Genomic DNA, 27,812 nt, shown 5'->3' on the forward strand with positions numbered 1-27,812 from the left:
TATGTATTTTGAAGCTGCATTATTAAATACATACAATTCTAAAATATTTAAATCTTTATCATTATACCGTGACTATCTCTATCCCTAATAATGTTCTTTGACATAAAGTGTACTTTGTATAATAATCTAGCCACCTCAACTTTCATTTGGTTTGTTTTTGCCTAACACATTTTTTACTATAGCTTTATCTTTAGTTTTTAGGTATGCCACTTATAGATAGCATATAACTATATTGAAAAATCCAATCTGGCAGTCTCTATCTTTTAACTCAAGAGTTTAATGCATTTGTATTTATTGTGATTATTGGTATAGGTGGATTTGTTTCTAACATCTGCTTTTTGTTTTTGATATCTGCTGCTTTTTCTATGCTATTTTTCTTTTCTTGCTTTTTTAAGAATTGAAATTTTTGTTTTATTTCATTTTTTCCTCCCCTTAGGATTTGGATGTTATATTTTAAGGTTTTTAGTGGTTACCTTTGGCATTTTTCCAAGCTTAGTTAACAAAATCTGAATTAGTCCGTAATTTCTCCCACTCTCAAACAGATACAAGAGTCTCAGAACATTTTAACTCAATCATTTACTCAGTCACCTTACATGTCATTGTTGTCTAGTCTTTTAGTGTGCCTTTTAAAAAAGCACCCATGTAAGTGGACATGATTATTATTTCATATAGACATGGCTTGTTTAGATGTACCTGTATGGTCACTATTTCTTTGCTTATCATTCCTTGTTTTTTTTTGTTCCCCGTTTGGGATCGTTTTCCTTCTGTCTGAAGTGTACTTTTTAGTAGTTCTTGAGATCAGAACTATTGGTAAACTCTCTAATTTTTCTATATCTGAAATGTCCTTATTTTGCCTTCTTTCTTAAAGATTAGTTTTGCTCTAAGTTGACAGTTATGTCTTCTCTGCACTTTCAAGATATTAGATCACTATTTTCTGATTTCCATTGGTTAAGTTTGTTATAATTTCATAACTGCAAATAATCTGTCACTTTTCTCCAGCTGCTTTTTGAGCTTCTTAGTGTGTCTGGGTGTGGTTTCATTTTCCAAATTTGTTTTCCTGCTCGATGGCATGCATTACACTTTCTGCTTTTTTTAGATTTCAGTCTTTCATTGCTTTTGGAAAATCCTCAGCCCTTATCTCTTTAAAATTTGCCTCTCGGGGCGCCTGGGTGGCGCAGTCGGTTAAGCGTCCGACTTCAGCCAGGTCATGATCTCGCGGTCCGTGAGTTCGAGCCCCGCATCAGGCTCTGGGCTGATGGCTCGGAGCCTGGAGCCTGTTTCCGATTCTGTGTCTCCCTCTCTCTCTGCCCCTCCCCCATTCATGCTCTGTCTCTCTCTGTCCCAAAAATAAATAAAAAACGTTGAAGAAAAAAAAATTTTTTTTAAAATAATAAATAAAATAAAATAAAATTTGCCTCTCTACCATTCTTTCATCCTGGGGCTCCATTTATTTGTATGTTAGACTTTTTCATTTTAACCTTTTAACCTCTCTTTTGTATTTTTTATCTGTCTTTTTTTTTTTTTTTTTTTTTTTCATTCTGGGTAATTTCTTCAGCTCCAATTTAGAATTCACTAATTTTCTTCAACCTGCAGTTAAATCCATCAAATTAGGTTTGTTTCCAACAATCTTTCATTCCTGAATTTTCGTTTTTCATCCTATCAAGTCCTTTCATTGTACCTTATTTCTTAGTTATTTTTGTGATTCTATTTTTTAATCCTTTAGTTTATCATTATTCTCTATTTGATAGTTCTATTCTTTGAAGTTGGGAGTTGTGTCTCTGCTGATTCTCACCTGTGGTTTGTTGATCTTAGATATGGAGCTTTCATTGGTTGGTCTGAACTGAGGTTGCTCTTCTCCAGAAAGGACTTAAATTTGCTTTTGCCAGGAGCCAAGGACAGCATTGTCTTATTTGTATGTGCATGCATGCTCTCATTTTCTGCCATGGTGGTTTCTCTTACCTCCTGAGAGTTTAGCAGTACATTTAAAAGTATGTCTTTTGGGGCGCCTGGGTGGCTCAGTCGGTTGAGCATCTGACTTCGGTTCAGGTCATGATCTCGCAGTCTGTGAGTTCAAGCCCCGCGTCGGGCTCTGTGCTGACAGCTTGGAGCCTGGAGCCTGCTTCGGATTCTGTGTCTCCCTCTCTCTGCCCCTCCCCCACTCATGCTCTGTCTCTCTCTGTCAAAAATAAATAAACATTAAAAAAATTTTTTAAAAAGTATGTCTTTTGTTCAGGAACTAGTTGCTGTGTAGCAGGAAGACTCCTCACAAAGTGAAAGCATTAATGAATTCTCTAGTAAGGGAACAGTTTTAACTGTTTTTATTTTCATTTAACAAAAATTTTTTTTAGCGTTTATTTATTATTGAGAGACAGACACAGAGCGTGAGCAGGGGAGAGGTAGGAGACACAGAATCTGAAGTAGGCTCCAGGCTCCAAGCTGTCAGCACAGAGCCCGACGCGGGGCTCAAACTCACAGACTACGAGATCATGACCCGAGCCGAAGTCAGTCGCCCAACCAACTGAGCCACCCAGGTGCCCCTAGATTAGACCTTTAAAAGTAAGCTCTGCCTATGACAGAGATTATAGAAATAAGCTAGGCTTCTGGTCTGGTAAATGAAATCAACACTCAATAAACAAGGGGTTGATAATTCACTTTACGGGAGGATTGACATTGAGGCTTTTGGTTGTGAAGTGTATCAAAGGTTCCATTTGTGACTGCCCATTTCTCGACAGAGGACACAAACATGAAGCCAAAGAATTTTGCATAACTATCAGAGGTCAACCTGAACTCAGATAAAGGACCTGGAGTTACTACAGAAAGTGGTGGGGGAAAACAGAATTTAACTGGGCAAAACCTCCACTTGGCACACTTTCCAGGAAACAAAATTAGTATCTTTCACCTTAGACAAAAAAATGTTATAAACCAGTCGTTTCATTTGGTTAACCCCCTATTAAGCTTCCCTGGACAGCTCCTTTTTCACTTTATCCAACAATTATTTGTAACCTAGTTTTAAAAGACAGGCCACTCCTCCTTCTCACTGAAGCCACCTGTGCTCTTTCCATATCCTCTAGGACTTGGGATTCCCATTCTGTCTCTGTCTCTCTTGTCTTCAGCCACTCCGGTTTATCTTGTTCTTTTCCAGGAACACCCAAAACACGTTCAGATTAAAGCCATGGAAAAAAAAAAAAAACGAGCTCTCTTTCTGTCCTTCTATTTCTCCCCAGTTACCAATCCTCTCTCTCTCCCACTTTATAACCAACTCTTGGATGAGTTGTCCAGAACTAGTCTCCATTTCCTTAGCGTCTCCATTCCTCCCCAGTCCTCCAACACCGCATCGACATTCTCACCGTAAAGTTTCCCTATTTTCAAATTCAGTGGACACTTACTGCTCTGCATGTTGCTTCTCCACAGCATTCAATACTGTTTCAGACACTCAGTGCACGCGTGTGCATGCACACACACACACATACACACACTTACACTTCCTTTATCCCTTATTTCTTTTATTTATTTTGAGAGATGCAAGCAGGGAAGGGCCAGAGGGAGGAGAGAGGGCATCCCAAGCAGGCTCCATGCTGTCAGGGAGACCCCAACATGGGGCTCGATCCCATGACCCCAAGATCACGACCTGAGCTGATATCAAGAGTGGACACTTAAGCAACTGAGCCAGCCAGGTGCCCCTCTTTAGCCCTTACTTTAAAATGTCAAAGGGACACTTGGTTGGCTCAGTCAGTTGAGCATTGGACTCTTGATTTCGGCTTGGGTCATGATCTCCTGGTTTGTGGGTTCAGGCCCCATGTCGGGTTCTGCACTGACACTGCAGAGTCTGCTTGGGATTCTCTCTCTCATAATAAATAAACTTAAAAAAATAAAATGTCAGTTATAAAGGTCAACAATGTTGAGTATTGTATGTCTCCTGAAACCAATTACTGTATGATTACTCATAATTACTATTATCAGTATTGTATATATTAGTGTAAATTATTTTCATTTTATATAAATGTATTTTTTAATTTTTTTAACGTTTTTTATTTATTTTTGAGAGAGAGAGACAGAGTGCAAGCTGGGGAGGGCAGAGAGAGAGGGAGACACAGAGTCCGAAGCAAGCTCCAGACTCTGAGCTATCAGCACAGAGCCTGACGCAGGGCTCGAAGTCACAACCCGTGAGATCATGACGTGAGCCGAAGTCAGACGCTTAACCAACTGAGGCACCCAGGTGCCCCTCTATTTCGTTTTAATTAAGAACTTATTATATTGATTTAAAAAATATATGCATAGGTAGGTTCTATTTCTGAATTTCATTTTAGGTTAGTAAAAATAGATTTTCAAGTATGCATTAGAACAAGTTGGTGCTGGTCTGGTAAGATTGAGAATTTCTGCTCTAATGGTTCTAGCTTCCTCTTTGTAAAGACACCAGGGCAGTGACCCAGTAGAAGCAAGCTTCTGTACTTCCAAGGGCCCACGTCATTGCTTTCGGAAAAGATTCAGCTTATCAAGTAGCTGAGTGATCTTCTCTTAAACTTACGTGAGTTATTCTGGTCGTTCCTTAGTTCTTGTGTGAAACCACACAAGAACTTAATAATGGACATTCTATCACTTTTAAAGCTTAACTCTCTCACCGTGATGTGTGGAAGGACACAGAGCAGAAAAGCAAAACTCTAAGCATGTGATTTGTTTTGTTGTTGAAAACTATTGTAGTGAAGTTGTTTTCTGACCATGGTTCTTTCTTTGGAAAACTCTTATCAGGGGCTCAAGGCCATCTTTCAGTCATTGTTCCCAGGAAATGGTTTTTAGCCACTAGACTGCTTTGTGCGTATGGGTTTTTTCTTCCCTATACAGTAAGCCAGTTCTGTTTCAGTAGAAAAGGTTGACTGCTTGATAGGTGGCTGTTCTCTGAAGAGTTCTTGTTTTCTTGATGGACCCAGGACCGACTTGTGGGACCACCCAGGGGACATCCCACACGGAACACACAGAGCGCAAGCCTGTGGCTCTGGTGGGGTGCACGTTTGCTCCTTCTGCCTTTCAGAGAACAGGGGTCGCAGCCACATCTGCAGTGTGCAGGGGCACAGCTCTCCAGGGCAGCCAGGGGACCAATGTCCTGGAGAAGTTGGTAACAGGGCAGAGACGCAGCACAAGGGGGACAAAGGAAGCCATCTCAGCCCTGATCCCTGAGGATCAACACCATCCAGGGCACCTGGGAGCTTATTAGAAATGCACAGGTTCGGCTTCATCCCAGATCCGTGACTCAGAGCTGCGTTTGAACAAGATCCACATGCGCTCCTGTGCACATTCTAGTTTGAGAAGCACTGCAGCTCTCACCTGCATTCAAGGCTGCAGCCTTCTGACAGCAGCACAGATGCCGCCCCCTCCAGGAAGCCTTCCAGGAAGGGGCTTCGGATGCCCCTTTCGCATCCCCCCTCCTCTGCATCCTGCCACCGCCACCACGTTGTCACCTGGATCTCCTCCATGTCCTTCCTTGCCTGTTGCTGAAGATCTTCATGTCTACCCTTCCTCAGAGGTGAGCTCTAGCCCAGATCATTCTGTACTCACCTTGCATATTGCCTCAGAGCAAGCGCCAGTCAGAAGGCTCACTGAGCCAATGAGCGAATGAGTGGGCAGGTGATCGGCGGGACAGAAATGAAAGCCTGAAGTTCACAGAAGGTTAGGGGTTTATTTCTGTTGCTTCTTAGACAAGCCCTACAAGGTTTCAAACACAAAATACACAGACTGTTTCAATGGCATTGATTTTAAACCTCAGACCATGGCATTTAGGACTTCTGGAGCACATTGGTTCAGGCACTTTTGTACCCAGAGGCACATAGAATTTACCAGGCTGAAAGGGAATGACCCACTCTCATGGGGGGTGCTGTTGCCAGCTGCCTGGTGAGGTAGGGAAGAGCAGCAGACACCAGATCAAGGCCCAACACACAGCCCCCCCCGCCTTTCATGAGTCGACTGTCCAGTTGGTGGGTGGCCAGGTCCCCTGCTGCACCTGTTCCCTCCTGCCACCCCCACCTTGGAACCATTTTCTTCTCTTAGGAGCACCTGCAGCAGGAGGTGGACGGGGAAGGGGAGGGAGCATGCTGGATTTTGCCGTGTGTCAGCATCTTTGGTATAAGGAAATTCCCTGGGCCCAGGGAGGAGGGTCAGAGAAGGAAGGCCACCAGTACTGCCTGGGGTTGGAGATCCTGGTGGATCCCAGTCGCCCATGTTCTCCTTGCTTCCAATCAGCAGGACACTGAAGGGCCCTCATTGTGTTAAGCAAATGCTGGAATCTGTGCTTCGCCTGCCTCCTTTTCAGCGAGCATCTCCGAGGATCACGGCGCCGCTTCATGGGGGCCCATGTGGAAGGCAAACTTCTGCAGCTCAGCCTTGCAGGAGCAGAAGGAAAACATCTGCAGGAAGCAGACAACTTCGCCTGCGCCACCTTCCCTCCATCAGTCACCGGCCTAATGAGATACTCTTGCACTTGGCTTTTTTTTTTTTTTCCACCCCCTTTTCACTAAAGGACCCTAATGCGTTCTGCAGACATGAGCTCATGAAGCCTCTCTGGGGGAGGCAGGGGCATCCTCTTCTCGTAGCGCTGTCTTGCCAGCCTTTGCTGGCTCGACCGTGCTCCTAAGATACCTGTGGCCCAGAAGACCCACACTCCCCATTTGGAGCAGAGGTCAGTGTTTGTCTCACTCATGTCTTCCGTTGGGACCCTGTCCCCTCTGTGGCTACAAGTCCTTTTTTTTTTTTTTTTTTTTTTTTTGGTGGAGAGGACAGATCATCCTGGTTCTGGGGTCGGGGGGGCTCAGCCAAGAACAGCTATTTATCCACAGGGGAAATCACAGCATTTTCAGTAGGAACCAGCAAGGGTTGGCATGGGCTTCGAGGACACGTGTCCTGCAGCCCTGGTTGGGGTCCAGCCTCTTGTGCTTTGGGGCAGCAGTCTGACGAGTTTGCAGCTTTGGTAGAAAAGACCCTCCCAACTATTCTGAGTGTAACTGACTGGGGTTGGTGATCCTTGGGGTCACCATTGCCCACGTGCTCCCTGTTTTCCCTGGAGCAGTGTGGAACTTGGAGCCAGTGAGGTTTTCTGGCAGGTTCTCTGCCTGGCAGCAGCAGAGGGCATCTGATGAGGTCCCAAGGTTTTTCCACAGGACCAGTTCAGCGGGGACAGTCCTTCGGTGCCCTGGGCGGGTCTGAGAAAAGCCTCAGCTGTGATGCTGAGGGCTGTCTGCTATGTTTCCCCCTCCCCCTCGAACTGATTTCCAGAGGGCCTGCTCTGGGCCTTCCTAAGAGATATCCAAACTAATGATCTGAAAGGTGAGAAGGCACAGTGGTTTGAAGAACAGTCATCACCAACTTAAAGGAGGGAAAAAAAATTACCCTTGTTCTCAAGACGGTTCATTAGTGGCTCCTACGCGGAGGTGACTTCACACTCCCGCAGGAGGATCAATGTGTAGCCGCTGTGGTGACTTCTGACTTTCAGGAAAAAAAAAAAAAATCTCCCCAGCTCAAGGAGGATTAGAGGGGACAGCTTCAGCCCCGACCCCGCAAAGGACTCATCTTTAATTTGCTCCCAGGGCACAGACACCAGGCTCACCCCCCAGGGTCCTAGCAACCGCCTGACCTCCTGCTGCCGCCGAAGGTGAATGAGGGAGGAGCCCACCCCCTGCTCGCTGGCGACCCTTCCACCCTGTGATCCCATGAGGCTCCAGGCAGAGCTCTTATCTGCCCCCTTTGGGCTCCAACTCGACAAAAGCCTTGGGAAAGCAGCAAAAAGGGAGTGGGACACAAATGGATGGAATCCACCAAGGTACGAGCCTCTTACTGCCTTTTCTGTGCAAAGAGTGTGTGTCTATTTCTGCAGAGATCACAACACTGTGAGCTGCTGTTCTAACATCTGGCCCTTGCTTTTAAATCTACAAGTTGAAATCTCAGGGGCTCAACTCTTTAAGTATAAATGCAAATCCTGTTATATATATATATGTGTATATATATATATATGAAATATACATGAACATATATATCACACACACGTGTGTGTGTGCCATTCTGAATGTTGCCACCTACACTGGTGTCCCAGGAATTCAGACCTCACACCACCAATGTGTGCACCATTTCACCATCCTGCTCGATCGAGAAAAGCAGCCCCGGCAGGCCCAGGGCACTGTCCTGCCTGTGTCTGGTTTCTGGGGCCAGAGGCAGGCACCTCACACGTGGCTCGTCTTCTGGGCCAGGGCGTGGTCCATCGGCAGCATAAACTTGGCGGCACCGTCCTTCTCCCAGCCCCTCCGGATTCTGGAGAGTCTGCGGCTGAAGCAGGGCAGCAGGAACAGAGCTTTGGCCAGGATAACGACACAGGGCACCAGCAGCGTGAGCGTGAAGGTGGGAGGCAGGTAGAACTTGTAATGGCTGTCTTCGAAGGCACGGGTCCAGCCGTAGGTGAGCGTGTGGAGGGTGCTCAGCACGAGGGCCATGAAGCCCAGGGTGGACTGCAGAAGAAAGGAAGCATGGAGTTAGGGCCAGGGGGACGACAGACACAGCGATCCCACCAAAGGCTCACTGGCTTGCCTGGCAGAGGGGAAGGAAGGCAGGGGTTGCTTTGGTAGTCAAGACTCTGGGTTCCAGTCCCAGCCCCATGACCCCCTCTCTGCATGATCTTACTACTACTCCCTGAACTCTCTGAGCCTCAGTTTCCCCAATGGAAAAATGACAATCATGCCTCCAGCCTGCAGGTGTGTAGGGACTGACTGAATCATGAGCATCTGATAAAGTGAGGCGGTTTCTTCCCCAAACTGTGTTATTCTGGCAGCCACCAGAGGACTTCGATGGAATGCAGTTCAAAGACGTTTAAAAACATTGTACTAGTTTTGCTCATATTTCAACGTATCTTAGAGTACCAGGTGTCTCCCAGCATACCAAAGCCATAGTTTCACAAATAATAATTGGCCTAAGATGAGGGGAGATAAAAAGGTGAACTTGTTTTAGGTTGATTTAAACACAAAGTGACAAGCGTACTTGGCAGGTGGCTTTGGCACCAGTCGTGAGAGCGGCTCAGAGGCCTGCGGGCCGGGTTACCTGACGCTATTTGTGAAGCCCTAAGCTTGATGGGTGCCGGTCCCTCCCCTCCCGTCCACGCCCCGACTCACGAACACCTCAGCGGGAAACCCCACTAGGGCACTCTCCTGCCTGGAAGGGGATGTGCAGAGATGGAGACTGTCACGAACCTAAACAGAAGCTGCGGCCCGTAAATAGCTGGGAAGTGATGATCTGTAGCTCTAGCCTCGGACTCTGTGGCAGGTCAAGTTCTTGTGGACGACAAATGAGGTGTTCCAGAGTCTACTGTTGGTGGTATAGTCTCGCATGACACTGTGACCCCGGGCAAGCCACTAAATCAGCCTCAGTGGGAAGTCCATGCTTCCCAAAGCTGGAGCTGGAGATGTGGGGGAAGCGCTGTATGGATCGGCGTTCTGCAGCCCCCCAGATGAGGCCGGGGTGACGGACAGCACAGGGCACCAAGGGTTAGGGCTTCATGGCAGGTGGGGGGGAGAGGCACTGGGCGGTACTGAGGAACCACCAAGAGATTTGGGGCAGGAGAGCCCTGTGTTCATTGCATAAGGGATGAAAATAGCAGGGACCTATCAAGCAGTGCACACATTTGCATTTTCTCCAAGGAGAGCCTGTAAGGGTTTAATTGAAATGCGGCAGTATGACGGTCCCTCAGGGTACTCTTTATGGGTTGCTTTTGAGCTTTCCACGGGGAAGCTACAATTGGGCCTCCTGGATTTCCTTCCAGCCCAGCTTGTCAGCATCGATCCAGGGGTTTGGTTGAGAGACGGTCTTGTCCGCACACCCCTCAGGCACGGCTCGAAGTGGGTCCAGTTCTGCTACCGTGCCTCATTCTCGCTCCTCCCTAGCGCGGGGGAACGCCTTGCTGATATCCACTCCAGTACAGACACCAAAGATGTGACACCTCAGTATGCGAAAGAACATTGTTTGGGAGAACTGCTTACAGTACTTCTCTGAAGAAACAAACATTTTCTAATGACCAGCCACTATATGTTCATAGAGAGGTTCCCAAGCACAGCATTCTTGAGCCCTGAAAAATACTAGTTGCCGGAAGACCCCCAGTTTCTATCCTCCTAGGCATCTCTGTTTTTCCTTAGCTTTTAACCACTTCAAGGATGTCTTTATCCCATCTTTAACAATTTCCTGGCTCAACACAGCCTGTTGGGAAAAGCCATCGTTGGATCTGTGCTACTCCCCACAGTCAGGTCAAATTAAAATGGTCAGTCCCCAAGTGGAAGGCTCCCCGCCTGCGAGTCACAGCCAAATCCTCGTCACTTCCAGATGTGTCTATCAAGAACGCCAAATCTCTTAGCAACTTCTGAACCACACCAACTTTTTCTTAGTTCTGATCTACTGATATTGAAGACTGGGGTTACAAAGGTCTCCAGCACTGAGAAAATATTTGGAATTAATATCCGCAATACATAGAGAACTCTTAAACTCAACAACGGAATACCAAATGACACAGGGGCACCTGGGCGGTTCAGTTGATTAAGCGTCCGACTCTTGATTTCGGCTCAAGTGATGCTCTTACGGGTCGTGAGTTCGAGCCCTGCGTCAGGCTCTGTGCTGACGGTGCACAGCCTGCTTGGGATTCCCTCTCTCTCTCCTTACCCCGTTCACGCTCAAATAAACTTGAAAAAGAAAAAGAAAACCAAACAACCCAATTCAAAAATAGGCAAAGTACTTGAACAGAAGTTTCTCCAAAGAAGATCTCTGAATGGGCAATAAGCAATGGAAGAGATGTTCTGCATCACTGATCATTAGAGAAATGCAAATCCAACCACAGTATGTTGCCTCGTGCCTGTTAGAATGGCTACCATCAAAAAACCAGAAAACAAGTGTTGAAAGTATATGGAGAAATGTGAGACCTCGTGCACCGTGGGTGGGAATATGAAAGGCTGCAGCTGCTACGGAAGACAGGAGGGAGGTTCCTCAATAAATTAAAAATACAATTACCATGGGCTCCGGCACTCTCACTTCTGGTATACACCCCCAAAGGACTACGAGCAGGGTCCTGAAGAGATTGGTATATACCCCATGCTGGTACCAGCACTGTGCCCGATAGCCAAAGTGCAAGAGCAGCCCGAGCGTCCACCAACAGATGAATCGATAGGCAAAGTGTCATCACTCTAAACAGTGGAACATTATTCAGCCTTTAAAAAGGAAGGCAGTTTTGGGGCACCTGGGTGGCTCAAGTTGGTCAAGCGCCTGACTCTTGATTTCGGCTCAGGTCACAATCTCATGGTCTGTGAGATCGAGCTCCCGCTTCAGGCTCCTCGCTGCCAGCGCTGAGCCTGCTTGGGATTCTCTCCCTCTCTCTCCCCCGTTTGTGCTCTCTCTCTCTCAAAATAAATAAATAAATGAACATTAAAAAAAGTGAAAAGGGGGGCGCCTGGGTGGCTCAGTCGGTTAAGCGGCCGACTTTGGCTCAGGTCATGATCTCGCGGTCTGTGAGTTTGAGCCCCGCGTCGGGCTCTGCGCTGACAGCTCGGAGCCTGAAGCCTGTTTCAGATTCTGTGTCTCCCTCTCTCTGACCCTCCCCTGTTCATGCTCTGTCTCTCCCTGTCTCAAAAATAAATAAAACGTTAAAAAAAAATTTTTTTTTTTTTAAATGAAAAGGAAGGTAGTTTTGACACCTGCTCTGCCATGGACGAACCCCGAGGACATGATGCTAAGTGAAATGAGCCCGTCACAAAAAGACAAATACTACATCAGGGCACTTCTGTGAGGCAGTAAAAGTCAGAGACGGTGGAGTGGTGATTGCCAGGGGCTGGGGGTGGGGGCAGTGGGGAGTTAGTGATTAATGGGGACATGGGGTCAGTGTTGCAAGATGAAAAGAGCCGTGGAGATGGATGGTGGGGAGGGTTGCACCGCAGCGTGGATGTACTTAATATCACTGAACTGAACATTTAAAACTGGTTAAGAGAGTAAATTTTGTGTTATTTCACTACAATTAAAAAAAAAAAAAATTGAGGGGGAAGGAAAAGCCCCCAACACAGACCATCAGGAAAAAATCTTGAACAAGCCAGACGCCATGCTGGGGTCCCTCAACCAGCTCCCCGGCCCCAAACTGTTGCTTGCCTAACTCAGGTGGATTTACTGGGCTTTGCTCAGATGCCTGGGAAGTGCCTTTTACCCCTGAGTCTGGGACTGTGGTTTTCAGATCTGGTTACATGGTAAGATCGCCTGGGGGGCTGGGGAATAATATGAATGCCCACGCCTGGCCCGGAAATGCAGACTAGATTGGTTTGGGGTGGGGCTGAGGCATCTTTAGCTTTTAGAAATTCAGTGATGATGCTCCTGTGCGGGGAGGACTAAGAACAACTAATTTAGGAGACTCTCATCACCCAAGCCTTTCTAGCGTCAGGTCGAGAAGTCCCTGTGTGCCCTCTGCCCAGGCTATTTGATTAGGGTCAACTTGGCCCTACACCTGCCTTCCACAAAGATCCACTGAGGCCTTGATGGGCGCCCACTCTGCACTGTGGGGTTGCCCCAGATGCTGCAGCAATGAGAACCCACCCAGGCCCAGGAACCTAGCCCCTGTAGCCCCAGTGAGGCCTCAGGTCTCCCTCAGTGACATGCCCCGAAGCTCCCTACCCACGTGGGCCACCACCCCCAGCTCCTAGTTTGGAGTCATGGATTGTGCTGGGCATGTGTACATGCACTGGGAGGGCCCAGAGATGCTGCTCCTGCTCATACGTCCTCATCCTTTTGCCATCCAAAATTCCATGCTGACAGATGGCAGCAAGCCCCAGCCTCGGGCTAATGGTTTACAGGGAGGGCTGAAAGTCAAAGACCAGCCAGTAACAAAGGGCCTCTTGACTTTCCAGTCCCAATGGGACGCCTGGATGATTCCAGCGAGTCTGTTCTCCTAAAACTCTCTGTCCTTGGGAACAGTCTGAAGATCCCACACACTGCCCCCATCCCAACAACGCCTGTATTCCCCAAGCTAAAGCCATTTATATTATACGTAAGCTCATTAGCAAAAAAGAAACAGCCAGATTGTCAGTGGTTTCTGCTGGTGCTCAGTTACTGTGGCACAGAGGGGCTTTGGCCAACTGCTCACAAAGCCGGGGTCAGAGCTGGTCTCTATCATTATTTCAGGCTGGTGGCCGGAGTGGGCAAGGTCACAGGAGGCTCCCCTACCTTTGGGGCCGACCTGGGCTTCTAAGAGCAGAACCCCGATTTCTCTGTCCAGGTGGGCTGCATTGATCCGGGTATTTTGCCACCTAACGTCTACCTGGCTTAGTAAGAGCAGTTAGCACAGCTGAGACCAAACCAAAGCAATAACAACAGCAAACAAAATTCAAAACTTTGAAAACAGTCCTAGGACCAAAAGGATAAACACAAGTCACTGCTCTGGAGTCAACACACCGTTTTGGTGACTCTTAGCTAAATAAACCATAGACCCAGGAGGCAGGCCAAGCCCACTGAGAACCATGGCTCTCCATGGTCAGTTTCTTTCTTTCTTTCCTTCCTTCCTTCCTCTCTCTCTCTTTTCTTTCTTTCTTTCTTTCTTTTTTTTTTTTTTTAATATTTATTATTTTTGAGAGAGAGAGAGAGAGACAATGCAAGCTGGGGAGGGGCAGAGTGGAGGGACAGAGGATCTGAAGCAGGCTCCGTGCTGACAGCAGCCAGCCCGATGTGGGGCTCGAACTCACGAACTGTGAGATCATGACCTGATCGGACCTGAGTCAGACACTCAACTGGCCGAGCCACCCAGGCGCCCCTCCAACAGCCAGTTTCTAAGCCTTAGTACCCTGCGGTGGTTATGTGTGGCAGCGGAAGGAGATGGGAGTGCTAATCTTATGGGGAAGGTTGCAACTTATCTCAAAACTCATTCAGCCGTTACTAAATACATGTATCGTGCATTTGACGTGTCCTCAGCTCACACCTTCCCGAGGACCACAGGAGGGGGGCAGACATAAATGGGGACACTGATGCTCTGACAGGCTAAGAAACTATCTCACGGGGCAGCCACAGTCTAGGTCAGGGGTGGTCTGGGTATCTATTTCTCCAAGGGAGTTCTGGGACTCCAAACTTTGTGATGAAGGCTTACGGGAACCATCACATTTTTCATTACTGCCCAGTACACAACCACGTATGCAAACATGACTATTGGAAAAAATATCTATCCGGGGAACATGCAAGGCACTCTGACATTCTGTAACATCCTATTTCGTTTGTAAAAAGCTGGTTGCGATCCACCAAATTGATTTCGTGACCCACCAGTGAGAATCGACCCCAGTTTGCCAACACTGCCCTGGACCATTTGGACCCCCAGGGCTGGAGTGTCTCGGCATCTCGTGAACTCAGAAATGGGTGGTTGGTAGCTTCGTCAGGGAGAGTGGAGATGTGGCCACACGCCCCAAGCATAATAGCAAAATGCTTTTTGTTTTCTTCCACATATCACCCCCACGGTGGCTCAGGACACCTCTGTAGGCATTAACCCCATCTTCTAAGAGTGTAAAGCGAGGCTTGGGGGAGGGCGCGGGTCATCGGCCCCCAGCTTGAGCTGGGACAGGGGGAGGCAGAGCTGGACCCCAGGCTCCGCGCGCTGACGGTTTGCACTCTTGGGAGACAGAGCGTTTGATTTTCTGGACGGAACGTGGGCGTTTGACTTCCACAAGTAAAACCCTGCCATTGTTACCTACCCATCTCCTGGCCTCGCAACCCCCCTGCTCTTGCAGTGACAGAGGGGCTTCCATATTTAGATTTCAACTCTTAAATATGTAAAGTCGAGCGCGGCTGCCAAGGTTCCGGGCACCTTTTGCTAACAAAATCAAATCCTCTGGCTTTCTCCGGCAGCCAGAGCCGGGGCCTGTAATCTACAGCTGCTTAACGGAGCAACTTGCTGGTGAGGGGGGCAACCCGCCATCTGTTTTAATTGTGGATGAACCCCGCACCCCAGGATACTCCGGGCAGGAACGGAAAAATCCTAGATTTGGGTGTGCGCCACATGAGGATTAGCGGCAGATAAATAAAATTCCTTTCTCCCCCCTCCGATGCTGGCCTGCGTCGGCCCCGAGTACTCCTCTGGGGACCTCTGGAGATGAGCAGAGCCAGGGAGATTCAGAAACATCCACTTAAAAAACAAAACAAAACAAAACCACCACAACTTTGTTTTGTTCTAGGGTATGTAAGCGTCCCCAGTCAGGAACAATTAATTTGGATTACGTAAGAGCACTGCTCTTATGATCCCTCTGCTTATCCTGTACCATGTCCTCGCCACACAGACAGGATGTGTGACAGATTTTTTGTTGATAATGGGGGTGGATATGATAGCTGTTCTCTGCCCTGATACAGTATCGATGGCAGAACCCAGCATTAGTCAGCACCTATCCATGGAGGGGATGAGTTAATCCACCAACACATGGGGGCTGACCGCGTACTTTGTGCAGAGAACAGTGGGAGATGCCAAAGAAAGATAAAAAAAAAAAAATGTCCCCGTCTCAGTTGTCCTTTCAGTTGCAACGCGGCTATGCCTTGTCTTGTTCCCTGTCACATCACAGACCTAACACGACGCCTGGCATGCAGTAGGCGCTCAATAAGTATTTGCTGAACTAATACAGGTGCAAAGACCCTGTGCCGTCAGCGGCATCTCCTCAACTGTGTTTGCTGCAGCGTAAGTAACCGTTATCTGAAAAATCACAACAAAAAAACAAGACAAAACAAAAAAAGAAAAAGAAAAAAACAAAAAACGGGGGAGGGAAGGGGCTAATGGTGAAATAAGTCAAGGTGGGTGTCTTGTAGACGTTACCGGAATCTCTGCTGGGTCAAAGTGCACTGTGAGGCTCTTAGGGGAAGGCAAATCTTTTCTCAAATTTATTTGACAAGAGACCTCCTTTCCTCTGGAGTTTTCAGAGGAATGGTGATCCTTTGGGAAATGCTGTGTTTTACCCCCTATACCCTGGTGAACCTCATGTTCACCTCCTCTTTGCCCTGTGTGAATCAAGGGCCTAAAGGGGACAGCAGGGCCAGGTTGAGATGATGTTGCCAGGTGGCTGGCTAGGCTCACTCACTGGCTCACTGATCCCAGCTAGACGGGTGAGATGCTCAAGGATTGTGGAAACTGAGAATGTTTTAGCCCGGGGTTCAGTGTTCTGTCATCTAAATTTTTCTTCTTTTAAAAAAAAAAAAAATTATTTACTTTTGAGAGGGATGGGGGGCGGGGGAGGGGCAAACAGAGAGGGAGAGAGACTCCCAAGCAGACTGTGCGCTGTATCTCACCAACTGTGAGATCGTGAACTGAGCCGAAATCAAGACCCTTAACCGACTGAGCCACCCCGGCGTCCCTGTTGTCTGATTTTGTCACGCGCCTACACCCGGCTTCCCCAGATGTCATGAGGACGGAGCTTCGTCTGCACCCCCTTTATCAAGAGACTTGGCTGAGCCCTCAAGGCCCCGGGAGGCCCTGGCATCTGACTGAACTGTCCTGTTGCACACATTGTGAAAGCCGAGGCGGTTCCCAGAAGGGAAGGTGCTTGCACACGAGGGTCGGGGCCAACGTAAGCTGAGGAAGTGAGCTAGGGCTCACTAGCGCAGGCAGAACTACCTTACCTGAACGAAGCTGAACTCCCTCCAGTTAAGCGAGTTTGCAATGGATGGCAGTGAGGTGACGGCCAGCAGGGACAGTGTGCCGAGGGCCAGCACTCCCAGGGAGAGGTATATCTCCATCCTCCAGACTTCCTCCTCAATCCACAGGTGGCTCTTGTTGGCCAAGACCTAATGGAGATGGAAGAAAAACCGTGAGCACAGTGGCAGAGGTCGGTGGCCTGGGGCGTGGGCGAGCTGGGGTTTTAGGACTGGAGACACGCCATGCTAGCTAACGTGCCCGCCACACTCAACGTGCTCCTGGTCCTGTTCGAAGTGCTTCTTAGGCATCAGCTCCCCCAATTTACAACGCCACAAGGTAGGGGTCGCTGTGATCCCCACTTTATAGATGAGGGAAAATGAGGCACGAGGATCACGTAACTTTGCCAAGGTGACACACAGGGTAGTGGACGGCGGGGCTGGGATTAGGACCCGGGCAGTCTGGGTCTCGGCTTTCACAAAGCTTCCCGGGGCCCGTGAAGCAGCACAGTCACGTGAGCTAACAGCAAGGGGTCCGAGAAGTCAGTAAGACATACAGACCCTTCAAACATGACCGTATCACGTGGTTTTCCGGGCCCCAGATCCCCCAAAGGAAGGAAGAGCTCTGCTAGCTTGGAATCCCTTCAGCCAGATGGGTTCATGCCTCCGCTGCCTGGCTCCCCTTCCAGACTGTCTTACCCTCGACCCTTTACCTTCCTGTTCCCCCAAGCTGCCCCGGCCACTGGCTTCCGCTGAGGGCATGCACACAAAGACACGCAGAGACACTAAAGCCCTCAGCGCTTCCCGACTCAAAGCCACCAGCTACCATCTTCCACTCTGTCCCCCATTTCTGCCCAAGGAATACAGCTTTGGCTCAACCATTGTGCCAGGCAACAGGGATGGAGATCCATTGCCAAGCAATGAGCACTTATGAAGCACCTGCTGTGTGCTGTGCCCTGGGCTGCTGGGAGCAAGGGTACCTGCCCTCACGGAGCTCTGGGATCCCCCGCGGAGCTCAAAGGGCACACGCATCAGGGAGGCCTGCAGGGCCCAGAGACTTCTCCCCCCCAACTCCCCACGTGGAGTGCCCGCGTGCCTGCCACGCCATGAACAGCACACACGAGGAAGCTTCCATTAAGGTCCTTGCAGCAGAACCGTCATTTTCCATCTAGACCAGGTAGCAGAGTTCCTGGAAGTCAAGGTGTTCTCTGAGAAGCACCACGAAATGCCACTGCTTTCGTGCTACAGCTGCAGACCGAGGAACAGTATTTTCTGTCAGGAAATGTGACTCTGCCTCAGCCGGCAGGTCTCTGCTGTGCAAAACAGAATGACTCATACAGGTTTTTGAGACACTATTTCAGCAGGAAAGAAAAAAATAACCCAAGTCCAGTTACCAGAGACAATATTAAAAATGAATCTGGTGAGGGGTGCCTGGGTGGCTCAGCGGATCGAGCGTCCAACTTCAGCTCAGGTCATGATCTCACGGTTCGTGGGTTCGAGCCCCGCATCGGGCTCTGTGCTGACAGCTCGGAGCCCGCGTCAGATTCTGTGTCTCCCTCTCTCTCTCTCTCTCTCTGCCCCACCCCTCCTTGCTCTCTGTCTCTCAAAACTGAATAAACATTAAAAAAAAAATTTAAAAAATCTGGTGAGCTGAGCAAAATGGCTGAAAACCTGATAGGACAAAGTTTAAAGAAACCTAGAAAATGCCATCCTCCCCCCTGCCTCCCCCGGTGCTTTTCCTGCAGTTGAGAAACACGATCGCCTCTGTTCTATTTTAGGGCCGGTTGGCTCACACTGGTGTCTTTAAGCCACTAAGGGACCAGGAGTCCGGGACCCAGGTTCTCATCCTGACCACTAGTTGTATGTGACTGGCCAATCCCAGCTCTGGGCCTCTGTTTCTCCGCTGAGGGCTAGAAGAGGCCACGTCTGAAATCCCACAACGGTGCTTGTGTACTGAGCATGTGTCAGCATTTGCCAGAAGGGTCTGACCGCTACTACCCTGCAGAGGGCGGAGAGGTCCCCCCGCGTCACGGGCTCCGAGTCTTACACCTTCGCAGTGTTGACAACTGCCACTGAGTAAAGTCATCTCCCTGTAAGTTGTTTGTTCTTCAGATACACCTCATTAGTCATTCCTTTCTGCGTTTCGGTAAAATCAGGCAGTTAATGTCATAAGTCAGAGTCTGGATGATTACACACACATACCACACTTGCTTGCAAAATGTCTTGTGTTTTTCCTCTGATATTTCCACTCTGCAGTGACTCTGCGAAGCGGAGGGGTGAGGTGGGCAGGGGAGCAATGGATGGCGAGGAACCTGCATGAGGACCTGTATCCCGGCTGCCTTCTATAGCCTGTGGGATTTTTTTTTCAATTTTTTTAATGTTTGAGAGATAGAGCACAAGCAGGGGAGGGGCAGAGAGAGAGGGGGAGACACAGAATCCGAAGCCAGCTCCAGCCTCTGAGCTGTCAGCACAGAAGAGCCCGACGCGGGGCTCGAACTTGCGAACCGCGAGATCACGACCTGAGCCGAAGCCAGACGCTTAACCGACTGAGCCACCCGGGCGCCCCCTAGCCTGTGGGATTCTTAACCAACCTCCTGGGCCACTGTGCTGTATCTGGTGGGCTCCCCAGTGACCAGTGTCACACACGACTGCCTGGAATATAGATTCGACAGCTCCTCATTCCCCTGGTAATTCTCCCACGTTTACTGCTAACCCAGTTGGCCACCTTGAGAATGACCAGGGTAGTGCTTGCCAGCAAGGGATGGAATGGTGGCGTTCACACGTGGGGATTCCTTTCCCTGCGTGTTGAAGGCTAGATCCTGAAGGACCCAGGGGCAGGAGGACCAGTGAGGCTGTGGCTGAAGTCCCTCTCCACGTCCCAAGGGTGGGCGGTGGGTGGGAAGAGGGTGGTGCTGACCACCAGCCAAACTCAGAGAAGGGGGAGGCAGGGTGTGAAAGGCAGCCTTTGGCAGTGGGAGAATGGCTTCGATCTCAAGGCTGGCGTTCCTGCCGATGCTGCCACTAGGGGGCAGTCACGAGACCCTCGGCAGTCTCTTCCTGGCTAATCGCACCGCTGTCTCTCACTTTGTCTATTGCAGGGGAAAAAAGGATGATGTTTGTGAAATGAGTAGCCTGTGACTGACGCACAGTAGGTGATTAGTAAAATAAATGGCTGTGCTGTTGCTTTTAATGGCAGCGAGGCAGTTACATTACTTCTTGACCTACCTACACTCAATGTGTCCTCCTCCTAAGAGATGCCTAGTATTGGCTTCATAGTGGCACAGACATGCACCGGGAATCTGTGTTAGGAACCGTGGACCTCAAGGGGTGGAAGACCCAGTCGTGGAACTGAGTGGGGGCAGAAGACAGACCTGTAAATGAGTGATTACAAAGGAGTGCATGATAATAACCCTAGAAGTGTGGACGAAATACAACAGATTACAAAGGTGGGTGTGGGTGAGACAGGCAGGCAGGGGGAGCTTAACAGAGGTTGGGTGTTAAAGGAAGAATAAAAGGGGGGCGCCTGGGTGGCTCAGTCGGTTGGGTGTCCGACTTCAGCTCAGGTCATGATCTCGCAGTCTGTGAGTTCGAGCCCCGCGTCGGGCTCTGTACTGACAGCTTGGAGCCTGGAGCCTGCCTCGGATTCTGTGTCTCCCTCTCTCTCTGTCCCTCCCCTGCTCATGCTCTGTCTCTCTCTCTCTCAAAAATAAATAAAAACATTTAAAAAAAAATAAAGGAAGAATAAAAGGAGCGCCTGGGTGGCTCAGTCGGTTGAGTGTCTGTCTGACTTCGGCTCAGGTGATGATCTCACAGTTTGTGAGTTTGAGCCCCGCATCGGGCTCTGTGCTGACAGCTCGGAGCCTGAAGCCTGCTTCGGATTCTGTGTCTCCCTCGCTCTCTGCCCCTCCCCAGCTCATGCTCTGTCTCTCTCTCTCTCTCTCTCTCTCAAAAAACAGAGAAACATTAAAAAAATAAATAAATAAATAAAGGAATAAAAGTTCGTCAGACTGTCGAGGTGTCCCAGGGTGGGGAGTCTGGGCCAGGAGGAATGAGCTCTGCCCACTCGGAGGACAACATGGGACCTGAGTGTCACAGGAGCAGCGGGGAGAGAGCACAGCTGTGCTGTGAGGAGTCTATCATTATCCCAAGGACAGTGCAGGACCATTGAGCGCTTTTCAGCAGGGACACAGCTAAGACGCAAATTTTAGACTCTCTAACAGCCTGGACTAGGTTTGGGGCGAGGGGAAGAAGAAAACAGTTGTGTGGGTTAAACATTTCCTCTGATCTCGATTTTGATCTTGAAACGCACTTCTAGGGAACCACACAAGCAAATCAGAAAGCGCTACGCAAATATTAATTATTAGGTGATACTACTTTCCACAAACACGGTCTCGGGGGCTTTCTCTACAGCTGGGATGTAGCTCTGCTTCCAAATCTGCAGACTCCGGGGATGGAAGGGACCCCTGCAGAGTCTCCCGTGTCCCGGCTAATGTGGTCCCTTTCTCCAGTGGCCCAGTAGGGCAGCTGAGGTGGTGACCGCCTGCCTGCCTGGAGGCCCCGAGAGGATGGCCCCTGAGGACAGGCTGGAAAAGCCACAGATCAGGCAAGAGCCTGGCAAGAACAGGCAAGAGGCAGAACAGCCTCAGCCCTCAGCCCTCCATCTCAGAGCCCGGGGGTGTGGCTGACCCACAGACTATCCAGCCTCTACTCCAACAACCCCAGGTTCAGGAGACCCACCACTTCCGGGCTGCTCTGTGTCAACCCCTCACCTCCATCTAACCCCCCCCCCCCCTCCCCAACATACTCTGCCAGCCCTGGCTCTGCCCTCCAGAACTCTGTAGGACAATGTAAAGCCCCTTTGCATGACAGGCCTTCACCGTCTCCAAGTGATCGTGTCCTATGGGAGTGATGGTTGCCTGGCAACCTCTGTCGGGGACCTGCAGCCCTACAGGGCTGTGGACCTCGGGAAAATTACCTTGCACGTGCCCCTCTGCACTCTGGTATTTGCATGGTGGCAAAACTGGGTTAACGTAATATCAAGCGGAGCCTTGGCGGGGCAGAGAATTTAGAGTGGCAATCAGAGGGTGGACGGGGGTACAGCGGGCACAGGGGTTTACCCGGGGCTCTAGGAGGGAGGAGGCATCACCTTCTTCTCCACCCACTGCTTGAAGCACCTGCCGCCCGTTGCGGGCAGCAAACACGGTGCCAGTCCCCGAGGAGCCGTGCAGAGCATCCTGCCGAGCAGGCTGGCTCGTTTTAGAAGAAAATCTCATCAAAGAGCATCAAAAACATTAGCACTGGGAGGGGCCTCACGACATGAGGGCCTTGAGGACAAAAGAGGGACTGTGACTTGCTGAAGGTCAAAGTCTTTGTGCTAATGAGTGATGCTGGGGGCCAAAGAGTTTAGGACTCCGGCCTTCAGGCCTCCACGCCACCCCATGTCAGCTATGGCAAGGGACCAGACTGTCTTACTCCCTTCTGGGGCCCCAGGGCCTGGTAGAGCCGGTGCTCAGGGAATGAATGAATGACCTGAGTTCTGAAATCATTTGCTCAACTGTGAATTCGGATTTATTTTCCCCACAGGAAGCAGGAAGGGTATGAGCATGGGTCCGCAGAATGGCCGGATCTGAATCCCAGGCTGTGTGACTCTGTCAAGCTACATAACCTCTCTGTGCCTCATTTTCCTATCCATAAAATAAGGGTAGTATATAGCCCCTGCCTTACAGGAATAAGGGTTAAATGAATTCACGGTACGTAAAGCGCTTAGAATGGTACCTGGAACATAGCACGCTCTTCTTAAGGGTTTGTGACTATTGTTTTTTTCCCTTTTTCTCATTTCTAGTGGGTGTATTGCTTCTCTGCCTGAAATCTGGGGTTCTTCCTTTCCCTTAGGAAAGCCTAAGCCCACAGGCACAATGATGCCAGGTGTCTGTGGGTGGGGAAGAACCATGGCATCTGAGAAGCTGCCAGCAGGGAAGCAGGGGCCCCCAGAGGAATAAAGCTGGGATCTGTGGTTCTCTGGAAGCGGCCCAGCCTTGCCTCCAGCTCCTGCTCTGGGGAGGTGGCCGCATGGCAGGGAAGGGCCCGGCCCTGGTAAGATCCCTGCGTCCCAAGCAGCAACAGAAACTTCAGGGGCCACCTGGGCTGAAGGAAAGGTGGATGAAAAGTATCTCCCCGGCACTCGGGCCAAACTCCGTTGAGTGACGAGTGGCCTACGGTGGGAAGGAACCCGTGTCCCTGGCTGGGGGCGGGGGACTGGAGGTCGAATCAAGCAGATGGGGGAAAATAAAGAAAAGCGGTATTGCTTTATAGACCTGAGCTTGGAACTCAGAACCAGGCCCTGTGAGCTTGTAAACCAGGAGGGAGCAGCAGGGGGCCCTTTTCTGTGGGTACAGGTGCCAGCTGACCCTGCCTGTGTTGCTACCCGGCTTGGCCTGAGGGCCCCTCCAAGGATGCCGGGGGAATCCTTCTGGCAAAAAAGCACCACGTGGGTTTCCTAAATGAATGAAATTGAGCACGCCCCTCCCTCCCCCCAAAACACCTTGCTCCTGCAGCCTTCCTCACCTCCGCTGACTGGCAACTGCATCAGTCCAGATGCTCTGGCTAAAACCTCGGAGTCATCCCTGACCACCCCACATACCCTGAAACCGACAGGCTTCCAAACTCTGTGTACTCTGGCTTCAAAATATGCTTTCAGTACTTTCGTGCCCCCGGCTGCTCCCACCCCACTCCAAGCCCCTATGGACTCCCGTCTGGGTTCCCGTGCAGCCTCCCGACGGGTCTCTCGGCACCTGCCTTTGACCCCCTCTACAAGAGTGGTTCTCCGTGCCGCATGGACAACAGGCCGTGAGTGAGACAGGTAAAACGTCAGGCAGATCACCTCCCCTACCCAGAACCCCTCGTCGGCTCCCGGTTTCACCCAGAGTCTAAGGCCAAAGCCCCTCCTTGGCCTTCGGGGCCTCCCTGGTCTGGCTTCAACATCTCAGGCCTGGCCCACCCCCCGCTGCGCTGGGCTTCCCCCAGGTTCCCCAAATGCGCCAGGAAGCTCGCCCACGGGAGGGCCTCTGTTCTCGCTACCCCCTGGGCCAGCCGCCACTGGCCACTCCCCCCTCCTTTCGTCTCTGCTCGCCCGTCGCCCCCCTCTCGGCAAGGCCTCCCCTGCCCACCTTTACAGCTGTGCTCCACTCTACTCCCTGCCTGGCTTTTCTCCTCAGCCTCCCCCGCCTGGCGCCGTGGCCGCCGGCTTTGGGACTCTCCCCGACCCTCGGCATCGCGCGGCGGGGCCAGAACCGGCCGAGGGCAGCTGGCGGGCGCCGTACCTGTTTGATGGCGAGGTTGACCACCTCGTAGCGGTTAACGCGGCCCAGGGGCAGGCAGAAGCTGTAGAGAGCGTGCAGGGCGGCGCAGAGGAAGCTGAGGAGGCCCAGCTGCTTGCGGTGCTGCAGCCAGTGGTCCAGCCAGTCGGGGAAGCGGCGGTACTTGGTGCCCCGGCGCAGCTGCAGGGCAGCCGCCAGCACGCCGGGCAGGTACACCAGCGACAGCAGCACGTAGGCCACGCATGGCAGCGTCGTGTTGACCACGGACACGGGGAGCTTGTAGAACTTGCTCTTGCCGTCCCGCACGTAGGGCTGCAGGACGTCGCGGATGAAGTTGTAGACGTAGAAGAAGGTGAAGAGGCCCAGGGCCAGGAGGGCGGGCACCTTCCAGCCCGGGAGGAGGCGCAGGGGCATGGCCTCCACCTCCCGGGCCGAGGCCAGGGACCCCATGTCCACGGGCATGAAGCCCATGGCCCGTACCACCTCCGAGACAACACGCTTGGCTTCCGGCTGGTCGCTGCACATGGGCACCTGTGGGGAGGCGGGGGCGGGGGGCAGGGGATCAGATCGGGTCACGGGCCCCGGGGGCGGCCGGGGCCTCCGAGAGCGTCTCGGCCAAACTCCTCACTAAGCGGCTGAGGGAACCAAGGCCAGGGAACCACAGAAGGTGTCTCTGACTCCCGGGCCAGGGTCTTTCCTCGGCCCCCTATAGCCTCCCAGCTCCCCTGCTCCAGCACGCCCCCTACGTAAAGAGAGGACCCAGGGCTCACCTGACAGTGAGCATTTCGTCCGGTTCATTGCCATCAGCAACTGCAAGCACCGTGCCCCCCTAGGCAGCCCTCCAGGGGTCCCTGGAACGGGTGCTTTGAGAACGGTGGCCTGCTCTGGGGGTCGCCCACTACTTGGGCTTTGCATGTGGCCCAGAGCGTGCAGCTGTGGTTGCAGCTGCATCTCTCGGTCCACAGTGTCCCCTTCGATGGTGTCCCTCGGCCCCCTGTGGCCCTCAGCCAGCCCACGAGCCAGCCCCAGCCTCGTCGCCCACGGCTTCCCACCATGAGCTCCCCGTGGGCAAATGTGCGCTAATGAGCGTCCTCAGATCTCTGAACACCGTGGCCTTGCTGACACTATTATGGTCGGTCTGGTCCACCAACACTGCCTCAGCCCCTACTATGGGCCAGGCTTTACACAGGCAGCCCTCAAGCCTGTAGGTTAGCACGTCCCCATTTTTCAGATGAGGAAACTACGGTCCAGAAGCATCATTTCTCACCTCTGTACCTTTGCAGGTTGTCCCCTCAGCCTGGAATGTCCTCCCTGCTCCCTGAACCTGACAACATGAAGCGGGACCGAGCCAAAGCTGACCTTGAAGTCTACCCCAGTTCTGTTCCCTGCAGGCCCTGCCACCCAGCCCTCACCCGCTGTCCCTTGCCTATCCACACGTGGGAGTCCCATGACGCAGGCTGTAGGTAGGGTGCTTCAGTCGGGGATAGAGAGACACCTGTGGGCTCTCCCACAGGCTGGCACAGAGCTGGGCAGAGAAGGCATCTGAGCCGGACAAATTGGTAGAGGTTCTCACACTAGAGCCAGACATCCTTCCTCCAGGAAAATGGAGGTGGCCTCTTGGCGTTTAAAACCACCTCATCTTCACAAAAGCCCCTCCTGCCAAGAACTGTATGCAGCTTTGGCCATTTCCTGGAGCCATTTTCCACCTCTAGACAAAACCTACTATTGACAATTCTGAGAAACCGACTCAGTTCTTGGAAGCTCTTGGAATCAAAGAGCTGAAGTTTGGGACTTGCCTGCTTCCTCAGAACCTGGCACATAAATGTGTTACTTTCCTAAGTCCACTCTCAGAGCAAAGTCTCTCCTCTCCTCGACTCCAAGTAGTCAAAAGAAAGCCATCAACCTCTTCCTCTTGGCCCACTGGGAAATCAAATTGTCACAGAAGAACGAACATGGATTTCAGATCCATATGAACTCGGTTCACACCCAGCTCTCCAGCTGTGGGACTTGGTGTAAGTAAGTTAATTGACATTCATGAGCCTCAGTTTCCCGCTCTGTAAAATGGAACTTTGCAGCGACGGGAGGCGGGCTGAGATAATGCGCGTAAAGAGCCTGGCATACCGAGGGCCCTCGACAAATGTTAGCCACTTATATTTACTGTGATGATGGTAGGTATTCCCCTGGCACCTACCTGCCTGTTCCCATCCCTCGGGCCGGACTGCAGGGTCCAGGCAGAGATGACGTTGAAGGCCTTGACCACCGTGCAGGTGGGGAAGAGGGAAGCCAGGTACTCAGCATTGGACTCGTGGTGCCGAAGGTGCTCCTGCTCTGTGGGGTTGCTCACATCCACGAGGATCTTGCCAGCCAGCTGGTCACTGAGACCGCACAGTGAGGAGTAGTGCTCCCGGAACATGGCCACAAAGATGACATCAGGGGACTCCACTGCATCTGCCTGGAAAGTCACTTGTGCGGCCGAGGGGAACAGCCCAGCCGTGCGTTTGGGGTTGCGGCTTCCCACCACCACACTGAAGCCAGAGCTCACCAGGCGTGCGGCCAGGGAGCGGGCGAAGTCTCCGCTGCCCAGGATCCCCACCTTGGGGGCCTCACTGGGGACCTCAGCAAGGCTCCCATCACTGTCCAGCAGGTGGCGGCTGATCAGCGGCTTGTCCATCTCTCCTGACATCTTGGTGGCTGGAAAGAAAAACAGAACTTGATCAGCGGAGAGCTCCGATGACCGTCTTTCATAGCACCTTCCTCTTTCTTGTCCACTGTAACCACATGGTGGGAAAAGAATCCCCAACAGCCCTTCAGGAGTGTTAACATGTGCCAGCACAGAGGGACAAGCTGGGTGAGACCTAGCGCCTTCCCAGGGAGGGCCCAAACTCAGGAAGAAAGGGGAAGACCTCTGCCCTCCACCCTTTGGCCTTCGTCCTGAACTGTTTCCTTGGGACAAATCTGCAAGCGTGCTGCGAGAGAAGCGTATAGAATTTCCATGAGGGGTGCCACACAGTGCCATCCTTCTTTTCAAAGGAGGGTGTGACGATTACCGCCCAGAAGGGACCCCCATCTCACCACCGCTGGGTGTTCTCTGATTACCAGGAAGGGCGATGTGTTCTTGTGCTTGTTTACATTTTGCATTCTGGGAAGGCACCTCTGTGCTCTTCCTTGAGGAGAGGATGAGCAGCTTGAAGGCAGGGGGACCTCATCTTATTTGACTTTGGGTCTCCCCATTGGTCACACGGCCTGGTACAGAGATGGTGCTCAATGTTTGCTGAATGAATGAGTGAACACTGAAATCCTGCTCTCAGAGGGTAGAACGGGAGTGAGACATGACAGTGAGTGGGGCCCTGAGATCTCCTTTACTGAGCCTGACATATGAGAGAACATGGGGGAAAACCGGACTTGGGCCAGAAGCTTCTAATAAACTTGGATAAGGGAACATTCTGCTGTCATTGTCACCAACTTTTTTTTTTTTTAAGTTTATTTACTGTGAGAGAAAGCATGAGTGTGCGAGCAGGGGAGGGGCAGAGAGAGAGACAGGAGAGAGAATTCCAAGCGGGCTCCGTGGTGTCAGCGTGGAACCCAATGCGGGGCTCGGTCCCAAGAACCGTGAGATGGTGACCCGAGCCAAAATTAAGAGTCAGATGCTTACCTGACTGGGCCACCAAGCTTCCCCTGTCACCGACTTCTAACTGAAATTTGCAATTTCCCTCAAGTATGAATGTTCATAGCAAAACACAATAGTATTAGCAGGACCTGTGAGGTTGTCACCAGTACTGGCCGGTGTCATATCCCAAGTTTAATTGTGAAAGAGTTCTTCAAATACTATTTAAGCTTTTCACTAACTTAAAATCATAGTAC

At 51.1% G+C, this 27,812-nt stretch overlaps 1 protein-coding gene across 3 annotated transcripts in view; it reads right to left on the reverse strand.

The window, feature by feature from the left end:
- Positions 1 to 5,651: 5,651 nt before the first annotated feature.
- STEAP3 (STEAP3 metalloreductase) overlaps positions 5,652 to 27,812 on the reverse strand; it is a 51,562-nt gene continuing 29,401 nt past the window's right edge. For all 3 annotated transcript variants that reach the window (XM_042994270.1, XM_042994272.1, XM_042994271.1), the window contains exons 2-5: positions 26,143 to 26,642; positions 23,955 to 24,482; positions 16,624 to 16,788; positions 5,652 to 8,483 (exon numbers count right to left, since the gene is read on the reverse strand). In XM_042994270.1, coding sequence (XP_042850204.1) covers positions 8,202 to 8,483; positions 16,624 to 16,788; positions 23,955 to 24,482; positions 26,143 to 26,634 — 1,467 coding nt within the window. In that variant the 5' untranslated portion in view covers positions 26,635 to 26,642 and the 3' untranslated portion in view covers positions 5,652 to 8,201. The remainder of the gene's footprint in view (positions 8,484 to 16,623; positions 16,789 to 23,954; positions 24,483 to 26,142; positions 26,643 to 27,812) is intronic.

The sequence above is a fragment of the Panthera tigris genome, chromosome C1 (genome assembly GCF_018350195.1).
Source record: "Panthera tigris isolate Pti1 chromosome C1, P.tigris_Pti1_mat1.1, whole genome shotgun sequence".
Classification (NCBI taxonomy): Eukaryota; Metazoa; Chordata; class Mammalia; order Carnivora; family Felidae; genus Panthera; species Panthera tigris.